Raw genomic sequence first — 19,877 nt, 5'->3', positions numbered from 1 at the left:
CTGGTCATCAGCTCTCTCCTTCTTAAAGTGGAGGAATTGAATCATGTTGATATCTAAGATCTCTTTTACCTTGAAAATTTTTTGAAGTCAGACTTGAAACATAGCAAAAAAAAGAATTAAATGTGGTCAAACTGTATTTCTTAATTTTGAGGGAAAGTTTTTAACTGTGCAAGCAGGACAGAAGATACTGTGATACCTGGTTCCTAAAGAAACAAGGTGAAATAAGTATTCCTACTCTGTTTATTTTTATATTACTCTGATTTTTAAAAAATATATCTATTTACAGTTCCTGTGCACCATTTAAATACTCATTTTTTTAAGAAACATTTATTAAACATCTACTATGTACTCAGCCTCATGCTACGTGCTGTTACTGAATGTCAAAGGACTCAAGAGTCTGATCATGGAAAAGAGAAAGAACCACTCAAACAGCATGTTCTGTACTCGTGTCCCTCAGGCTGCCAGTGCCCTCTTGGCTGTTAATGCCCGGGGTGTGGCAGGTATCCAGATGTTGTCTCTGTCCTGGGTTGCTCCTGCATCATCATGTACTCTGCAGCTGGCCTCAGCAGCACTCTCAGCTCCTGCCTTCAGCTGTGACCCCACGGCCACTCCTGGGTCCCCTTGCTCTGTGCAGACAACCCTCTTGGTCAGGGTTCCGCCAAGATGGCTCCAGCCAGATTACGTTCTCAGGCAGCTCCTTGACTCATGGGAAACACACAGTCTTGCCATAAAATACACTCCAAGTGTGGGCTGCCCCGCTGTTGGCCTCCCACCCTGCCATCAACCAGGAAAGAGGCTCTTTTCACTTGAGACCCCAAACGCCACATGTCAAGCTACTCCGAAGACTCCCACACAGCGCTCTTCTGGGTGCACCAAGATGGACCTTGTAAATTGCTGCAACTCAGCAAGCATCCCTGCAGAGCATGAGATAGTGAGCTCTCCTTGCTGGCACCTCTAGTTTGTGTACATGGGTCTTTTGGAGCATCTACCATCCTTCACTTTGCATGAGGGAAGAAGCAACTCCCTTTCCTTTCCTCCCCAACAGGAAGGAGAAGGAAAAATCAAATGCTCCCTTGCCTCAGTCCTTTAGATTCTACAGATTCCAAGCATCTGTCACTATAGGCAGAATGGGGTGCTAGGGTGAGCATGGAAGGACCATTTTAGCTACCTTTCAGCAAGTCCTGGAAGGATGGTCTGGCAGCTTCCTAGCAGACCACTTACTTCCTATTGGCCTTAGCTCTGGGCTTTAGCTGAAAGTCCAAGACAGCAGGCCAAGTCCCAAAGTCACATCATTCTAAGAATTCTTTGTATATGGTAGAAGGGGGACGGGCAATAAAGGGTGATAAAGGAAGAGAAACTGCAGCCTTCCTTTGTTCTCAAAACTCAACCACCTCTCACTTGCCTCCAGACCTTGGGAAAACTGCACCTGAATTTGAACTTTGAGTCCTGAATAGCATCTCCTAGGCAGCACAGAATATGAAGATGACCCATAAGAATGAGAAGTTGAAAAGCTGCATACTCCTGACGACTGTTTTAAAACAATTAAACGTTACATTGCATTCAAAATTTCCTCTGTTGATGACTTTTTATTTACATACTTTGCCATATCTCTCAAACAGTTTGTAATTGTTATGGGTATCCCTAAAATATTTTGAATCCCTAAGGCAAAGATAGAGTCACAGAAATAGGGGGCAGGGGAATGCCATGCATACACATCCAGATAGTCCCCAACTTGGGACTGCTCACTGAGATATTTCCTAGTTGATATTGCTGGGGACCAAGGTACTCTCAGGTCCTCAGGGGGATCAAGCTGGCATATGTTCCTGGGCCTTTGGTTATACATGTCTTTGGAATTTGTGACTTCTTTGAGCATAGCAACTATCATCTTTTTCCTCTCCATAACCCCAGTGAATTTCTATTCTATTCCACTGCCTAGTACATGGTAGGACCTCAGTAAATATTAGATGGTTAGATGGATCAACAAGGGGTCACTTCTTCCCACTGATGGTGAAAGTAAGCCCCTTCCCTGTCCCTTCCTGCCTCAGTTCTTAATTACTCTTTTGGTTAATGAGCAGGCAGTTGAAATTCACCATCTATTCTTAACCACATGGACACCATCCACTCTATCCAATGCCTGCCTTGACTGCTCCAGTCCTGCACTTTCCTAGGAGTTGGAGGGGCGGAGCCCAGTGTCCCCACCTCAAGCAGAAGGTCCCTTCATTTAATTCCTTCCTATTGTATCTGCCTTTCATATTAAGCATCTCACCTCCCCCTCATCCCACCACTAGTTCCACTGAACTTTGGGTGAATGTGTGATTAATTGGATCAGGCAAAACCAAAGGAGCAGAGGGAAATTTGGTCTGAGCACTTTCCTTGGATCAGGGCCTTATCTGCATGCCACCTGTGAAGTTGTTGTAAAGCTAGAACATTGGTTCTCACTTTGCTACTCTCTGCCTTAGTTTCCTCATGTGTAAAGTGGGAGTAGTAAGGATATCAACATTACAAGGTTGTCTGAGGCTAAATGAGAGAATATATATTAAGAACTCTGACTAGTAACTAGCATCTACTAAGTGCTCAATAAAAGTAACAATTATCATTGTTGTTAGTATCTGTACTACTACAGCTATTCTCAAAAGTTGGTACTGGGCATAAGATTTACGAATATCTAAGGAGTTTATTAAAGCACAGATTTCTGGATCCCCATTTCAAATTCTGATTCAGTAGATCTGCAGTGGGGCCCAGAAACCTATACGTTTAAGTAACTACTCCAGCTGATTCTGCTACAAGTCCTCAAGAAACCATACTGATATAAGACCTAGGGAACCGTACTTGGCATCATAAGACCAAGCCAAAAATAAAAGGTCTCCAGTGATAGAGTGAGAGCAATTCTGGGAGCTTGGAATTTTTGTTGCTTTGTGAGTTAAAACTAATGTGCATTTATTAAATGTTTAAATAGAAACTAATCCTAATCATGGTTGAAAATTTTGAAAGTAGCATTAGTAATAGTCCTTGTTCAAGAAAAAGGCAAAACTTTTTGTGGTGAAATTAGGCATTATAAAGACATTATAAATGATAGTGCCGTCAACTTGAAAAGCCTCAAATTAAATTTGCTTTCTTTTTCCCAAACAGCATTTAAGAGTTTTAAAAATCTTTTTAATTATCCATGTAGGTTTTTTATTTTGTTTGATTATTAATATTACGACATGTCAGGTGATGGCTATATCTATTTTTTAAGTGTTAGGTATTTTAAATGTGTTTTTTTAACTTATGATTCCTTACTTTTGGGGGGTTGGGTTTTTCCCCCCTCCTACTTTTTATTGCATGTGTACAGTATTTCATTTATCTCTATAGACTAGTCTGGGAACCTACACTGCATATACCATTATTTCTATGGAAAAAATATATTTGGTGGTTCCAAATTTCAAAATTTACAATCTTTAGAGTTGGAAGTCATTCAGAGTATGGAGACTGCCCATGTGTATTCTACAGGGATTCGAGCAAACTTTTATAAACAAGCCACATATCACTAGTTCCCTAAATGTTAATATAATATTTTAAATAGAGTGTATTTTACTAGCCTACTTATACTATTTATTTAACCTCTAATTTAGTAGTACTTTCTTAATGCCGCCATTTTAAAATGGTCAGTGCTCTATCTTCACATTGCTATCATTATGCTTTATTTATTTGTCTATCTGTCTGCCTATTAATCATTAGGAATTTTTATGTATGGTGTGGCCCAAACATTTACAAGTCATAAAGCTTTATCCTGCATCAGTATAAACAAGTGTAACTGTAATCTGAAGAATATTATGGTATGTGACCTCTCCACTAGCACTGCTGTGCATAGTAGGGAAGGAAAAAAGAACAGAACCAAAACCAACCCCCAAAACCCCCCACTTATTTTAGAGAAGTTAGGAAATAGAAGTGGCCGGCTAGCCAAGACCATTTTAAACTTTTCACTTTTCAAAGCAGACTGCTGAATGAGATGTTTCGTCTGAAGTAGAAATTAATACTTTAATTGCACTTCTACACTACAGAGATTTTTCTCTAAAGAATTTACTTCAGAAAGTTAAATTTTGGATCATTTAGATTTGAGGAGTTTTTAAAGTATAGATTCTTTTCAGCTTCTTCCCATACTCTGTGAATTTACAAATTAAAAAGGAAAAAGGTTTATGTCCTTGATTTCTTGCTGAAGGATGCCAGCACTGATACTGTTAATGAGCAGCCCTAGTAAAACAAGTATAAACCTTTCGTGAGAGCATTCCTTCCTAGAAGGAGTTGGGTTTGCCCTTTCCCAAGATTTAGATTGCTGTGAAAATTCCTTCAGACGTGTCTTGGCCAGAAAGCATTCTTTCATTTTACTCTGTATTCATCTTATTAAATGTTGCTTCTATCAGAGGGAAAAAATGCTGTGATTACTGAAATATTGGTGATTTTTAAAAAGATACGCGTAGCACTCATCCCAACAAGTTTCATTTGAATGAATAAGACATTAACAAGAAGATCCCACTAAAATCATCAGCCTGCCTTTTTGGGGTTTTTTTTTTTTTTTGCCATACGCGGGCCTCTCACTGTTGTGGCCTCTCCCGTTGCGGAGCACAGGCTCCGGACACGCAGGCTCAGCGGCCAAGGCTCACGGGCCCAGCCGCTCCGTGGCATGTGGGATCTTCCCGGACCGGGGCACGAACCCGTGTCCCCTGCATTGGCAGGTGGACTCTCAACCACTGTGCCACCAGGGAAGCCCCAGCCTGCCTTTTTAAGGGGAAAATATTGTTTAGTGAAATAATAAATATGAAGCTCTGAATTTATGAAAGAATTATGAATGTTGATTGGATTTTCTCCTTTGCTTTTAGCTATATGACAAAATTAACACAAAATCTTCACCGCAAATCAGGAATCCTCCGAGTGATGCAGTACAGAGAGCCAAAGAGGTAAGCGATATATATTTTGTCAGTGTATTTGGGTGTCATACTTGGTATGAAAACATTTCTGCTGCACAGTAAGAGGCAGTTTCCTTGAAGTCACAGTTAGACCATTATACTCAGATTTAGTGTTTCTAAGTTTATCACTGAGCATTTACATACAGAAAAGAAAAAAAAATCTCGGCAGCAACATTGCTTAGATTTCTAGTTCTGGTATGTAAACTTGAACATGTTAACATACCAATTTTACTCCTGTTTTTTTAAAAAAAGAAAAAGTTATTTTACCACTCTTGGTGGAAATCGACATGCTATGCAAGTTTGAGTTGCTTTTTTAAGGTGGTAATTTTTGAAAGTTAATTGAATGTTTATAACAACTAAGTTCAGAGAGAAGTCATTTTTATAAATTACTGGTTAGTGTACATCTTTCACAAAATTTTAACTTTTTTTATTATAGAAACATCACACTGCAGAAAGTTTGGAAAGTAAAAAGTCGTCTATAATGCCATCACCCTAACACAGTAATTTTCATTTTTGCATATCCTTTTCTAATCACTATCCATTTGCATATAAATTTTTATGTAGTTACAATCAAAATATATCTTTCTTTTAACCTAGCCTAATATAATAAGCATTTTTCCATGTTTCTGCTAGGTCTTCATAAATAAGTTCTCATGATGGCATAATTTTTCTCTGCTGTTACTAAATTATAATGAATTATAAATGCTCCACTGTTAGATACCTAGTGGGGTTTTTTTTCACTTTTTGATGTCATAAAAGTCTTTATACAAATAAATATTTTCCTTTGAAAAAGTATTTTTATTTTTATTCATTCATTTATTTATTTTTGGCTGTGTTGGGTCTTCGTTGCTGTGCGGGCTTTCTCTAGTTGTGGTGAGCGGGGACTACTCTTCGTTGCAGTGTGCGGGCTTCTCATTGCAGTGGCTTCTCTTGTTGCGGAGCATGGGCTCTAGGCAGATGAGCTTCAGTAGTTGTGGCTTGCGGGCTTCAGTAGTTGTGGCTTGCAGGCTCTAGAGTGCAGGCTCAGTAGTTGTAGCGCACGGGCTTAGTTGCTCCGCGGCATGTGGGGTCTTCCCGGCCTAGGGCTCGAACCTGTGTTCCCTGCATTGGCAGATGGATTCTTAACCACTGAGCCACCAGCAAAGCCCAGAAAAATATTTTATAAAGTGAAATTACTAAGTGAAAGAATATGAAAGACATAATTCCTTCCCTATCAGATTTTAAACACAAGACCGTACTGGAATATATATATTCACTGAGAACCAAGTGCAAGGTTGTGGAAACCGCTAGGCCTGCCCACCTGGTCAGGGCAGCAGTCAGGAGAGGTTCTGTCTGCATTAGGAGACCACACCTCAGTGTTTAAAATCATAGGCTGGGAGAGTAGCAGGGGACCAGAGAGAGTATATTGTTTCATCTTTTGTTTCACTGGTTTAGAAACTCAAAGCAGAAAATACACCAAAGGAGAATTGGCTTATCATCATTAAACAATATGAATTAACAGCATAACCAGCACTTGTTAAGAGTACATTTTTCTAATTGGGGTATAGTTGTTTTACAAGAGTACATTTTTTTTTTTTTTTTTTTTTTTGCGGTATGTGGGCCTCTCACTGTTGTGGCCTCTCCCGTTGCGGAGCACAGGCTCCGGACGCACAGACCCAGCGGCCATGGCTCACGGGCCCAGCCGCTCCGCGGCATGTGGGATCTTCCCAGACCGGGGCACGAACCCGTTTCCCCTGCATCAGCAGGCGGACTCTCAACCACTGCGCCACCAGGGAAGCCCAAGAGTACATTTAGATCAGAAGGAAACCTTATAGTTTTTGTTTGTTTCTTTGTTCTTCTCTGAGGAGGTGGTTGAGTAGCTGGCTGAGATCTAAGCCTTAGGCTAAGTGACCTCAAAACATTCCTTCCTGGCCAGAATTAAGATTCTCAAAGGCGAGGACTTGCGTGCCCCTGACATCCAATCCTGCTGAAGCAATCCTCGATTGGCTCAACTTTTAGGATTGAGTTCAATGTGTATAACCACTCTGAGTCCAACTATGTACACTTGGAACTGTAGTAGTATGTGTACTCTGAAAAGGAACAGAGGCCTTCCCCTGGGCTCATGTCACATAATCAAATTTTAAATGGGTAAACTCCATCCTAGTGGTAAGGGATAACTTTCTAAGAACAATTTCATTTGAAAACAACCATTTAAACCTATATAGAGAAAATGTTAACAACTAATTCATGAAGAAAATGTGAGTGAAAAGAGAAAAGTTTTTGATTGTGTGTCTTATTTTTAAATTATTCTCTTGGATTCCCTGACAATTAATTCTAGGAACCATTGCCGAGATGTGGTGAATGTGAGGAGATGAGTGTGGAGAATCACATTGATTCTCTCAGGCTACAAGGAAAAGTACTTAAGTGTTTTCTCTTTTTTAAATTGTTTTTATTTGAGCCTTTGTCATTTTAATCTTTCTGAAAGGAATTGACAGTTTTATTAATATAAAAGAAAGCTGTTACCAACTTTTATTACAGATTCATCTTGATGGTGAGTTTGGAAAAAGATTTGCAGAGATATTTTCCCATTAAGTTTAATTAAGTTGCTTATACCTATAATAAATATGTATTATAGACTTGTCATTGTGTTTTGTATTTTTCAGTAATCTTTTGAGTTATAGTTGGGTAATGAAGGCAGAGACTATTACAGCAATTTGTTTTATTTTCTATTACCACCAATGTGGCTCTTTTATATATTAATAACCTTTGAATAAAATGATGAATTTTTTTCCAAAATAATTATTTTGCCTGCCATAAAAATCCATTCATAATTTTTAATTTAAAAGAATTCTATATTTTCTAAATCTAGCATCCTCATTATACTATTAAATATCTTCCTTATTTTTTAGGTACTGGAAGAAATTTCATGTTACCCTGAGAATAACGATGCAAAGGAACTAAAGCGTATTTTAACACAACCTCATTTCATGGTAAGTAACAATTAAACTTCCATAGAAATAAAACCTCACTTTCAAAAGAAGTTTTTACTAATCCTTATGAAATACAGCAATCTTCATCAAATGTGCTTTTAGCCGCATAATATCAGACGGTTAAGATTACAATACCAGATACACTAAAATTTTTTGTTGTTGTTTACTTTGTGTCATAGTTGTAAAGATGCTGTTTGCCAGCCTCATGGAGTTGGAATAAGAATTAAGTAGATGATACATCTACTGTGCTTAGCACAGTGCCTGATATATGCTTGATGCCTAATAAATGTTAGCTAATGAATATTATTAGTTTCTCCGTAGTATCTGTCATGTGTAGGGCACATAGTAAGTTCTCAGTAAAACATTGAGTAGATTAGGAACTTGCCCGTTTGCAGGTAGGTTAGCCCCACCTCAACTGACTGTTCTGTGCAGTGTGTTTTCCGTAGATAGAAGCCTGTACGTTTTGGACAGACATGTCTGTCTATAAACTGATAAGTAACCTCAGCTCAATTCCGAGAATGATGTAGGACCATTTGATACCCATAGATCTTTCAGATTTGAAGTAAGCTAAATAAAGAAATTAATATATACCCAAATAAAATCCTTTTTTTAAGGTTAAGGTTTTTTTGAAAACCATTAAAGCTCAGACAGCCCCATCTCTCACAACTTACCTACCTTCGAAGCCTTGGTTTATTTTGCTTTTCTGACATCAGAGAGAAATTAATATGTGCACTGCTATTAGTAAACATTTTCAGAAATAATAAATAGTTCTTGTAATTTCTGAACACCCAGCTAGGTACCTAAAAGACATTTTCATTTACTCATCAAATATGTAAATGCCTACTATGTGCCAGGCACTGTGCTGGGCACTAAGGATAGTCGTGAATAGGACAAACGAACTTCCATTCTAGGTGAGACATGGATAGGTGAGCTAGAGACAGACAGTGAGCAAGTAAAACAAACAATATAACTTCACATAGTGATAATAACTATGAAAAAAAAGGATAATGGGGCAGAGATGATAGTAAAGTAGAAGCTACTTCAGATAGTCAGAGGAAAGCCCCTCTGAGGAGCCAACATGTGGGCTGAGACTTGTTATTTGAAAGAACAAGCTTTCTGAATGTCCAAGCATGGGGAAGAGCAAATGCAAAGGCCCAGAGGCAGGAAAGAGTTTTGTAGGGTCAAAGTACAGAAGTAAGGCCATTGTGGCTGGGATATAGTAAACAAGGGAAAGGGTGGTACAAGAAGAGCTGGAGGGCTTCCCTGGTGGCGCAGTGGTTGAGAGTCCGCCTGCCGAGGCAGGGGACACGGGTTCGTGCCCCGGTCCGGGAAGATCCCGCATGCCGCGGAGCGGCTGGGCCCGTGAGCCATGGCCGCTGAGCCTGCGCGTCCGGAGTCTGTGCTCCGCAACGGGAGAGGCCACAACAGTGAGAGGCCCGCGTACCGCAAAAAAAAAAAAAAAAAAAAGAAGAGCTGGAGAGGGTGGCAGAGGCCAGACCACATAGGGTCTTCCAGACCATGGTAAGGAGTCTGGATTTTCTCCTGATTGCAGTAGGATGACACTGAGTGATTGCAAGCAGGAAAATATTGTTAGAACTGTGCTTTAGAGATTGCTGGGGTTGTTGTGTAGAGAATGGACTATGGTGGGGTCAAGAGTTTAAAAAGGGAGACCAATTAGGAGGCTGTTGTGAGGTGGTAGAGGCTTGAAGAAGGATGGGGCTGGTGGAAAATGAGCAAATTGGGATTCTACTTTAGAGATGGTTAGACATGACAGGACTTGCTGATGGCTGGGATGTGAAGTGATGTGATTAACTCCATTTTACAGTTCAGAGAGGAAACCACAACCTAGAAAGGCAAAGAGGCTTGCTTTAGGTCATCCACCTAGTAAGTGGCCTCACTGAGGTTCAAAACCCAGATCTTCCTGGCTCCAAAGCCTGTGCTCTTAAATGTGGGTTGACTTGTAATGAGTATCGATTTTCCTACAAACTTAATTTGAACTCATTGGTCATTCCCAAATAAGCATATGTTTGGATAATGTCCCATGTGGCAAATATAATTCCAAGCTATATATACTGTGTTAAACTTTTAAATGCTGGAGGTTTCTATCTTATAAGCATTTTAAGATCATGTGGACACAGTGGGGGAAGGAGAGGGTGAGATGAATTGGGAGATTAGGATTGACATATATACACTACCATGCGTAAAATAGATAGCTAGTGGGAACATGCTATAAAGCCCAGCAAGTTCAGCTCCATGCTCTGTGATGACCTAGATGGGTGGGATTGGTGGGGAGGGAGGTCCAAGAGGGAGGGGATATAGGTATACATATAGCTGATTCACTTCACTGTACAGCAGAAACTAATACAACATTGGAAAGCAATTATACTCCAGTAAAAAAAATTTTTTTTTAAGAAAGGTCATGGTTTCAAAATCTGGTATTTTTAAAGAAATATTAATAGCTAAAGGAAAATATTTTAATGCTTATAATTTTTATTATACCAAGGTTTGGGAGTTATTCTTAGCATATTTATAATTTTATACTTATTTCTTCAATTATCTGACTTTTTCTTTGCTTTCTGATCATTAAAATGAGGATTTAATATTGGATTACCTTATACTTAAAAATACAGATACTTATAAATATTTACAGTAATTAAGAGTAAAAAAGTATAGATTTAAATTTTTTTTAATCTGTACTCTAGAGGTCATGATAAAAAATATTATTACACTATCCTTCAGTTACTCCATTTGAAAGACTTATTTTTTAAAAAAGAACAGATCCTTTGCTTATTATTGCAGTTGTAAAATATAAAACATTAAGGGTAAAGACAATATAAACAGAATAGAATGTCAGTGCTTTAATTTTTTCCTTCAAAATTTTCTGTTCTAGATCCTATTTTTTAAAAGCAAATTTGTATCCTACTTTCCCAAAAAACAAGATGTTTAAAAATCGCCTTAGGTTGATATGAAAGCTTCATTATTAAGTGATTAATTTTTTGACTTGTAATTGTAATTCAGAAGCCAGAGGAACCACTTTCAAACCTAAAATTCATATTTTTTCCTATAAATTTTATTTTTTGGTTTTTGGTTTTTTGGCTGCATTGTGTCTTCATTGCTGCGTGTGGGCTTTCTCTAGTTGCGGCAAGCGGGGGCTACTCTTCTTTGCGGTGTGAGGGCTTCTCATCGCGGTGGCTTCTCATTGCAAAGCACGGGCTCTAGGCACATGGGCTTCAGTAGTTGTAGCACGCAGTCTCAGTAGTTGTGGGGTGCAGGCTCTAGAGCTCAGGCTCAGTAGTTGTGGCGCACGGGCTTAGTTGCTCCGTGGCATGTGGGATCCTCCCGGACCAGGAATCGAACCCTTATCCCCTACCTTGGCAGGCGGATTCTCAACCACTACGCCACCAGGGAAGTCCCTTTCCTATAAATTTTAAATGAATTTTTCCTACTTTGGTCTGAAGTTCTTAGTTGTCTTGTCCACGTCCTTTTTACATACATATGGAAGTGTTTCCTATTACATGATTCTTCTTATGTAATTAAAAATAATAGCTATTTCAGCTTAGTAACAATTGCTGAATCATACCTCATGACATACTTGAAGAAAAATATTCAAACTCTGATTTCCCTATTTTTTATTTGGCATACTCTTTTTTTTTTTTTTTTTTTTTTTTTGTGGTACGCGGGCCTCTCACTGCTGTGGCCTCTCCCGTTGCAGAGCACAGGCTCCGGACGCACAGGCCCAGCGGCCATGGCTCACGGGCCCAGCCACTCCGCGGCATGTGGGATCTTCCCGGACCGGGGCACGAACCCGCGTCCCCTGCATCGGCAGGCGGACTCTCAACCACTGCGCCACCAGGGAAGCCCCTAGCATACTCTTTTTTTTTTTTTTTTTGTGGTACGCGGGCCTCTCACTGTTGTGGCCTCTCCCGTTGCGGAGCACAGGCTCCGGATGCGCAGGCTCAGCAGCCATGGCTCACGGGCCCAGCCGCTCCGCGGCATATGGGATCCTCCCAGACCGGGGCACGAACCCGTATCCCCTGCATCGGCAGGCGGACTCTCAACCACTGCGCCACCAGGGAGGCCCTAGCATACTCTTTTTTAATGGCTTTTTTTTTAACTGTAGGTGACCCCTTTTTTCTGTTTGCATATGCATTGGATTAAGTTTCATTTTGTGGTAGCAGTCTTTTACAGTGACAAATAGCGGTTAATATCAAGTATGACCTCATTTGATGATATAATTTAAGGATTTTTCTCTTAAAGTTCAATTTTGGTATTATTTTTGTGATTGTGGGCTTATCCTTCCTTATAAATAATACATTAAATACAAGTGTTTGCTTATATAATTTAAAAGGATGGATAGAAATCATTTGTAAAAAGCAGTAGAAACACTTTCTCCAACCCATGTAACTGGCATTATCCTAATGAAGCTTGGTTCTCTGTTTACCTGGGTATATATCCTCCAGTCATACAAAGCATGTTTTTTAAAAATTGTTTTAAAATTCACTGTTTATAGAAGACACATCTATAATTAATACAATGAACCTAATTTTAACAGATGAAGTTTTTCAGTTTGTCTATTATTGATTTTTACTTTCTGCACTAAATCTTAGTCTCTTAAGTGGCTACAGTTAAACAGGAAAAAGAGGGATTTCCCTACATACCATAACCACCACCACTTTGGCCTGGGGTATTAGTGCAGGGTGTAGTCAGGGCACTGGTCAGGAAGCCAAGGTCCCCAGGACCATTGTGGAGCCCTGCTTTCAAGCTGTGCTGCTTAGTGCCCCTCGGTGCCCCTCACCTAGACCCCAGTTTAGGCCAGCCCTCTGAGATCTTGGAAATATCCAGCATTTCCATTACAAATTCAAAACACTGTAAAGCAATTATACTCCAATAAAGATGTTTTTTAAAAAATGGGTATATTGCTCCAAGCATATGCTCTATTGATGTCTGATCAACATCATCATCTTTATGATTTTACCACATTGTTATCTTATTTTTGCATCGTATGCGTACCTTTAAAGTACCTAAAATAGCCAAGTCATGACTTTGGTAAATCTTTTAATTAAATAACTTAATTTGAGATGCTACAAGCTATACTTTTAAGGTGATTTTAATTATGTTTCATTATCTCTAGATATTTCATTACCAGACAGATCACAGATTAAAATAAAACTGAATTTATAGTTAGTACACAAGAAAATATAATGCATAAAGCACCAAACATACTGATACTCAGCTGTAAAATTCTCTTTGAAGTAGAAATGTTCAAATATTCGTGCTTATTAAAAACTTTCTTATGATGGCAGAAAATGTACAGTAAGTAGAAGAATAGCCTTTTTTAGGCAAACAAGGGATATTTATTACCCAGTTTCACCAAGATGACATATGGAGATATCAATGCAAAGAAATCACTTTTTCTTTGTTAATTATGGGCTTTGCAAAAAGAAGTCATAATAATAACTGTCAACTTACTTTTTATTTATGCAAGTGCTCCAAAAAGTAGAAATGAACAAAAACATTAAAAAGGTTTAGATTTTGAGCTCCATATCATGTGATATTTTGGGAAATTACATTTCTTCAGGTACATTTGTGTGTGTTTTTATTTCTTTTACTAAGATGTATGATATAAATTACCCTTTGCGTTATATAGCAGAGTTATTGTTAATACCATTGATGAAAGACATTTGCTCAGTGCACCAATTATTGCACTGTTTCTTTTTAAATTTGTTTCCATTTTAAGCCCCAGCACAAATTTGCCAGCTCTATGTACAAATGATTCTTTCTGCTAAATTATTTGAAATTGCATTATGTCAGCCCTTAATTGAACAAGTTAGTTGGTCATTTTTTCATAGCATCGGACAACACCTCTTACCCAGATAGTCAACAAACACATCCATTCGTTGATTGACTCACTCATTCTTTCATTTGTTCCTTCATTTTTAAAAATCCGTCTATCATGATTATTTATCACAAAGAAATTATGGCATGGCTATATCTAGGTGTAATGTGCTCTGAGTTCTCTTTAGATGAGAGATACCTTTGAGAGGCAAAGAATAATTTTATATATGTTTATATAATAGACTTCTGCTGGAATAGTTCTATTATTAATATTTTATTTCCTTCGTAAAATATCAGGCCTTACTTCAGACTCACGATGTAGTGGCACATGAAGTTTACAGTGATGAAGCATTGAGGGTTACACCTCCTCCCACTTCTCCCTATTTAAATGGTGATTCTCCAGAAAGCGCAAATGGAGACATGGATATGGAGAATGTGACCAGAGTTCGCCTGGTCCAGTTCCAAAAGAACACAGATGAACCAATGGTAAGTAGGAAAAGAAAGTTTTCTGTGTTCTCATAAAATCCCAGCATGAGTTAGAGCAGCTACCTTCCACCTATACTACTAGGAGGTGGGGAGGAAAGGAGGGCATGGATAGTTTTAAAGAAACCAGTTCCCAGGTCCTAAATAGGCCACCACCATACCCCCCCACCCCCACCTAAAATCGTTCTGCCTGACACCATGCCTAAGGTATGTTGGCTTTCCTTCCCACCTCTCCTTTCACAGTTGCTCTTCAACAACAACAAAAAAGGACAGACCTGATATATTAGTCTAGAGTGTAAAAACCTCTGGGGCAGCAAAGGAAGTTTGAAACATTGGAATTGGTGTTGAAAAAGTGAACATCTAAAATTCCTTTTACAAGTCTAGTGGTTTCCAGATCTTTTGCCTTCAACAAAATTAGAGGAAGACTAATTCGGAAGGCATTCAAAGAATTCAGTGCCATTGCTAAAATAAAATTCCTTCCATTCATGTCTACCTATTTGATGTGAATTCGTTTTCTCAGTACTTAGGTGTAGCATTGGAATAGAATGATGCTGAACCCTGCCTCATCCTCATAGAATTTTCATAGGTTGGGAAGATCAAGGAGAGGCTCCTTGATGTTAACAGAGGGGCCAGGGAGAGTAGAGACCATCCAGGCAAACCAAGTAGCATATGCAGAAACCTGCTAGTGAAAAGGCTCTTAGCAGAGTTTTTAAAATGGAAAGAAGGCACCACAGCTGGACTGTAGAAAACAAGGTGTACAGCAGGAACAGGACCTCACAAGTGTTGATTCTGTTTTTTATCTTAAAAACAGTGGGAGGCTATTGAAGAGTTTTAAGCAGGGAGATAAGATCAGATTTTCATTTTAGAAGTAATTACTCTGGAGAATGGATTAGAGGGGGACAGGAGTGGGTATAGGGAGACCAGTTAAGAGACTGTTATTGCAGTAATACAGGGAAGAGATGATGGAACTCTGAACTAGAGGGATGGATGTCAAATGGAAAGAAGTGAATAGATTTAACAAAAGACCTTGATAATGGATTAACATTGGGGACTGAGGGAGAAGCAAGTATTGAGGATGACCCTAAGCTTTAGGCTTTTCACAGCCAGATGGACAATGATGCTGCCCACTGAGACAGGGAATATTGGGAAAGTCCCAAGTTCTAGGAGAAATCATTTCTTTAGGGAAAAGGAAAACATTCAAACATATGCATTCATATGTTTTCCTCAGAGCATAGAAAAGGGATATTGGGATATAGGAAAACAAATTGCTTAAGAAAGTTGCCCAGTTGCTTTCCAAGTTATAGGAAGAGTTACAGAGCAGTGATCCTATGATTGCAATTTCCAGAAAGCCCTCAACTCTAGACATTCGGGTTGTAATTCTCATTTACTGTTCTTTGCCAGTTATACTATATTATCTCAGGACTTACAGCAGACAGGGGACATGCAAATCACCTCACCCATCTGGTGCTCTCCAAGCAACTCTTTGACTTAAAAGAGTGTGGGCAGTAGCAACTTTTGGGTACCTCGGGCAAATCACTTCATGTCATTGGGCCTCGTTTTGCTCATACTTTGCTTAGCAAGTATTACCAAAAGTGTGCTTGACTACACGATCCCCAAAATCCCACCCAGCTCTGAAAGTGTAATATTCCCCTCATTCATTTTATGTATTCATTCACTCATTTAGCAAATCTTTTTAAGTGCTTATACTATGTGCAGATCACTGTATGCCAGTGATGTAGTGGCAGATAAGACATGGCCCCTTCCTGGAACTCAGTTTCCACAGGGCTACCTACTTTTTCTCTTTTTTTTTTTTTGGAGTGGGGGCCACGCTGTGGGGCATGCGGGATCTTAGTTCCCTGACCAGTGATCGAACCTGTGCCCCCTACACTGGAGGTGTGGAGTCTTAACCATTGGACTGCCAGGGAAGTCCCAGGGCTACCTAAACATTTAAACAAGTAAATATGCACTTTAGCACAGTTTGTTTAATGGGTGCAGTTATGACAGAGCTATAGCAGAGAGAAGGCTGTGTCAGAGAAGCAGGAGGAGGGGTGATGTTCAGCCAATCAGAGCAGACAGGAAAGTGGAAGTGACCACAAGAAGGAGGCCCAGAAATGTCTTGTGATCGTCATATCCTAAAGCAACCCAATGACAGTTGCTTGATCTTCTGTATGGTTAACTACATAGAAACATAGACTGAGTAAAAGCGTAAAACTACACCCCTGAGTTACATTTTTCAGAAAGCATAAAATAGCCTTGAATCTTCCCTAAAAGTCTCCTTAAAGAAGCCCCTCCTGTCTTCCGTCTTCTGTGATCCTAGTGAAGGTGTGTATTTCTTCTTTTAATTGGTTGCCATAAAAACAGAAATTATTTTTATGTGAAATATATTTTCAATAATATAGTTTTCTATTACATTTAATACAACTTCATTTGCTTGCTTATTTGTCCTGTTAAAAACATTATATTACCATGCAGGATATACCTGTATGATCTCTTTTGCTTTTTGGACCTTCTACAATGTATCCAACTATGTATGCTGGGTCCATCTCCCAAGGGTGTTATACTCCCATTACACCCTTGTTTTCCCATTTTTAACATCTTACTTATAATTATTTCTCTATTGATTGGTACTCCCATAGTTGCAGGTGTTAAAGACCAAACTTAAAATAGCTTAGACAACAGGGGAGAGGCTTATGTAAACAAGGAAAGGCCAGGAGTTTACCCCAAGCTGGGGTAGGTTCAGTGGTAACTGGGCCAAATCCTTTCCCTGGAATTTGGGAACTTATGAACAGAGAAAACAAGAATCAATTCCTCTCTGCAGAGAAATGTTTGAAGTAGACAAAATAAGAAATATTAACTCCAGTTGGTTTGAGGTGAACTTTCCCTAGCCATGAGAGACCCTGTCTATCTCATTCACTACTTTGTCTAGCAGAGTGTCTACCATATAACAGGTTCACAGTAATACTGGTTGAATGAATACATTAATTTATTAATTTCAAGGATGGAACCACCATCATACTATCATTTCCCTTCTGAAATTAGATTTGACTTACACATTAACTTACAACATTTTTCCAGGAACACCTTCTCTTGGTAACCATAGATGCTGATTGAATGTACAAGTTGGAAATGATACTTGAACAATACAGTTGAATGTGGGCCTAGAAACATTTGATAAACCAGTTTTTTAAATTGCTTGCCTACCACTTCTAAGAACCACAAAATAGGAACCATGCAAAGTTATATTTTATAGAACTGTACAAATTCAGACAGGGTCTAGATTATAACGTCTCAAATATTTTCATGGAACTTTCTAACAGAATGTTATTTTCCAATGAAGAAGATAAGACAGAGTCCCCCTACCCCTAATCATCTCAAATTTAAGACCAGTTTTCACCAAGGGAGCTTGTTAAAAATGCAGATCTGGGGGACTTCCCTGGTGGCGCAGTGGTTGGGAGTCCGCCTGCCGATGCAGGGGACGCTGGTTCGTGCCCCGGTCCGGGAGGATCCCACGTGCCGCGGAGCGGCTGGGCCCGTGGGCCATGGCCGCTGAGCCTGCGCGTCTGGAGCCTGTGCTCCGCGACGGGAGAGGCCACAACCGTGAGAGGCCCGCGTACCGCAAAAAAAAAAAAAAAAAAAAAAAAAAAAAAAATGCAGATCTGGGCTCTATTCCACACTTCCTGAATCTAAATCCAAAGAGTGAGTTTAAAACTCAATATTGGACTTCCCTTGTGGCACAGTGGTTAAGAATCTGCCTGCCACTGCAGGGGACATGGGTTCAATCCCTGGTCCAGGAAGAGCCCACATGCCACGGAGCAACTAAGCCCATGTGCCACAACTACTGAGCCTGTGCTCTAGAGCCTGCGAGCCACAACCACTGAGCCCATATGCCACAACTACTGAATCCCGTGTGCCTAGAGCCCATGCTCCACAACAAGAGAAGCCACCTCAATGAGACGTACGTGCACCACAACGAAGAGTAGCCCCTGCTTGCAGCAACTAGAGAAAGCCCACGTGCAGGAACAAAGATCCAATGTAGCCAAAAATAAATAAATAAAATATAAAATAAATAAATAAAGTTAATATTATTTAAAAGGTCCCCATGTGACTCTTAGAATCAACCAAGTCTAGTACAAAAATATGTTTATGAAAGCTTCTCATATAATGGTGAATAATTGGAAAGTAAAAGTAATCTATTCCATAGAATAGTATTCTAGCATTAAGTATATAGAGCTTCCACTTCCAACCAAGGTGGAGTAACAGGAACAGATTTACCCTCTCACCTGAAACAACCAAAACAAATTTTAAACACATAAAATGAAGTAACAGTTTTCAAGACATTGGACATCAGGCAGCAAAGGACAGTGATCCCTAAGAAACAGGAAGCAAATAAGGTGAGCACTATGATTGCCCCACCTTACTGACATGCGAGAGTTTCCAAGTCACAACACAGTGAGGGGGAACTGAGGCAGAGCAGGCAGACTCCCTGAAGAGACAGAGCTGAGGCCTGGGAAGACCAAAGAACTAAAGTTCATAGGACAGAGTACTGAAGAGGAGAGAGCTGTACAGAGATAGAACCCTAGAGATCTATAGAGGGTCCCCCTCAGGTATTCATCTGGATAATGATCAGCACATTTATGAAAGGAACCTACCCGGAGCCAAGGAAAGACCATCCAAAAGGATGAGAGGGAACAGTGCCCAACACTCACTGCCTGTTCCCACCACCCAGACTAGAAAAACCAATTCAAGGGGCATTGTGTAGAGTGCTTAGGAAGGTCTTGCCTCAGTAATGAGGAATAAGTAGTCCTAGATAGAGAACTGCCCCAGACCTGCCTTAACAAATCATGAAAGCAAGACCCAAAGGATCAAACTATTTCCAAGTAACTGAACTACATCCCAGGACAAAGCTTAAGAATATTTACAGGAATAAAAAAAAATCTAGGGCTTTGCTGGTGGCGCAGTGGTTGAGAGTCTGCCTGCCGATGCAGGGGCCATGGGTTCGTGCCCCGGTCCGGGAAGATCCCACATGCCACAGAGCAGCTGGGCCCGTGAGCCATGGCCACTGAGCCTGCGCGTCCAGAGCCTGTGCTCTGCAATGGGAGAGGCCACAGCAGTGAGAGGCCCGTGTACTGCAAAAAAAAAAAAAAAAAAATCTAGCATGCAATAAGATAAAATTCACAGTATCTGCAATCTAATCAAACATTGCTAAGCATGTAAAGAGGCAGGAAAATGTGACCTATAATGTGGAGAATAATCAATCAAAACTGACATGCAACTGACAAAGATATTAGAATTAGCAGAAAAATTGCACTGTGGGATAAATGGCAGATTAAACATTTCAGAGGAATAGATTAGTGAACTCAAAGGACATAGCAATAGAAACTATCCAAAACAAAACACAGAAAGAAAAAGAATTTTTAAAAATGAAAAGAATATCACTGAGCTATGGGACAACTTCAAGCAGCCTAATATTTGGTTACTTGGAGTCTATGAAGGAGAAGACAGTGAAGAAGAAAAAGGAAATATATTTGAAGAAATAATGACTGAAAACATTCCAAACTTGATGAAAACTATAAATCCACAGATGCAAGAATCACAATGAACCCCAAGCACAAGAAACATGAGGAAAACAACACCAAGGTACCTCATA

The 19,877-nt window shown here is 39.7% G+C and overlaps 1 protein-coding gene across 6 annotated transcripts in view; it reads left to right on the top strand.

The window, feature by feature from the left end:
* The window catches only part of CASK (calcium/calmodulin dependent serine protein kinase), a gene marked incomplete at both ends in the record, with an annotated part of 397,099 nt that overhangs the window by 324,629 nt on the left and 52,593 nt on the right, over window positions 1-19,877 (top strand). For all 6 annotated transcript variants that reach the window (XM_079727526.1, XM_079727525.1, XM_079727522.1 and 3 more), the window contains 3 exons: window positions 4,857-4,934; window positions 7,832-7,912; window positions 14,045-14,233. In XM_079727526.1, coding sequence (XP_079583652.1) covers window positions 4,857-4,934; window positions 7,832-7,912; window positions 14,045-14,233 — 348 coding nt within the window. The remainder of the gene's footprint in view (window positions 1-4,856; window positions 4,935-7,831; window positions 7,913-14,044; window positions 14,234-19,877) is intronic.

This window comes from Hyperoodon ampullatus (genome assembly GCF_949752795.1).
Source record: "Hyperoodon ampullatus genome assembly, chromosome: X".
Lineage (NCBI taxonomy): Eukaryota > Metazoa > Chordata > Mammalia > Artiodactyla > Ziphiidae > Hyperoodon > Hyperoodon ampullatus.
Note: the sequence above shows the minus strand (reverse complement) of the source record. Positions and strands in the feature narration are given on the sequence as shown.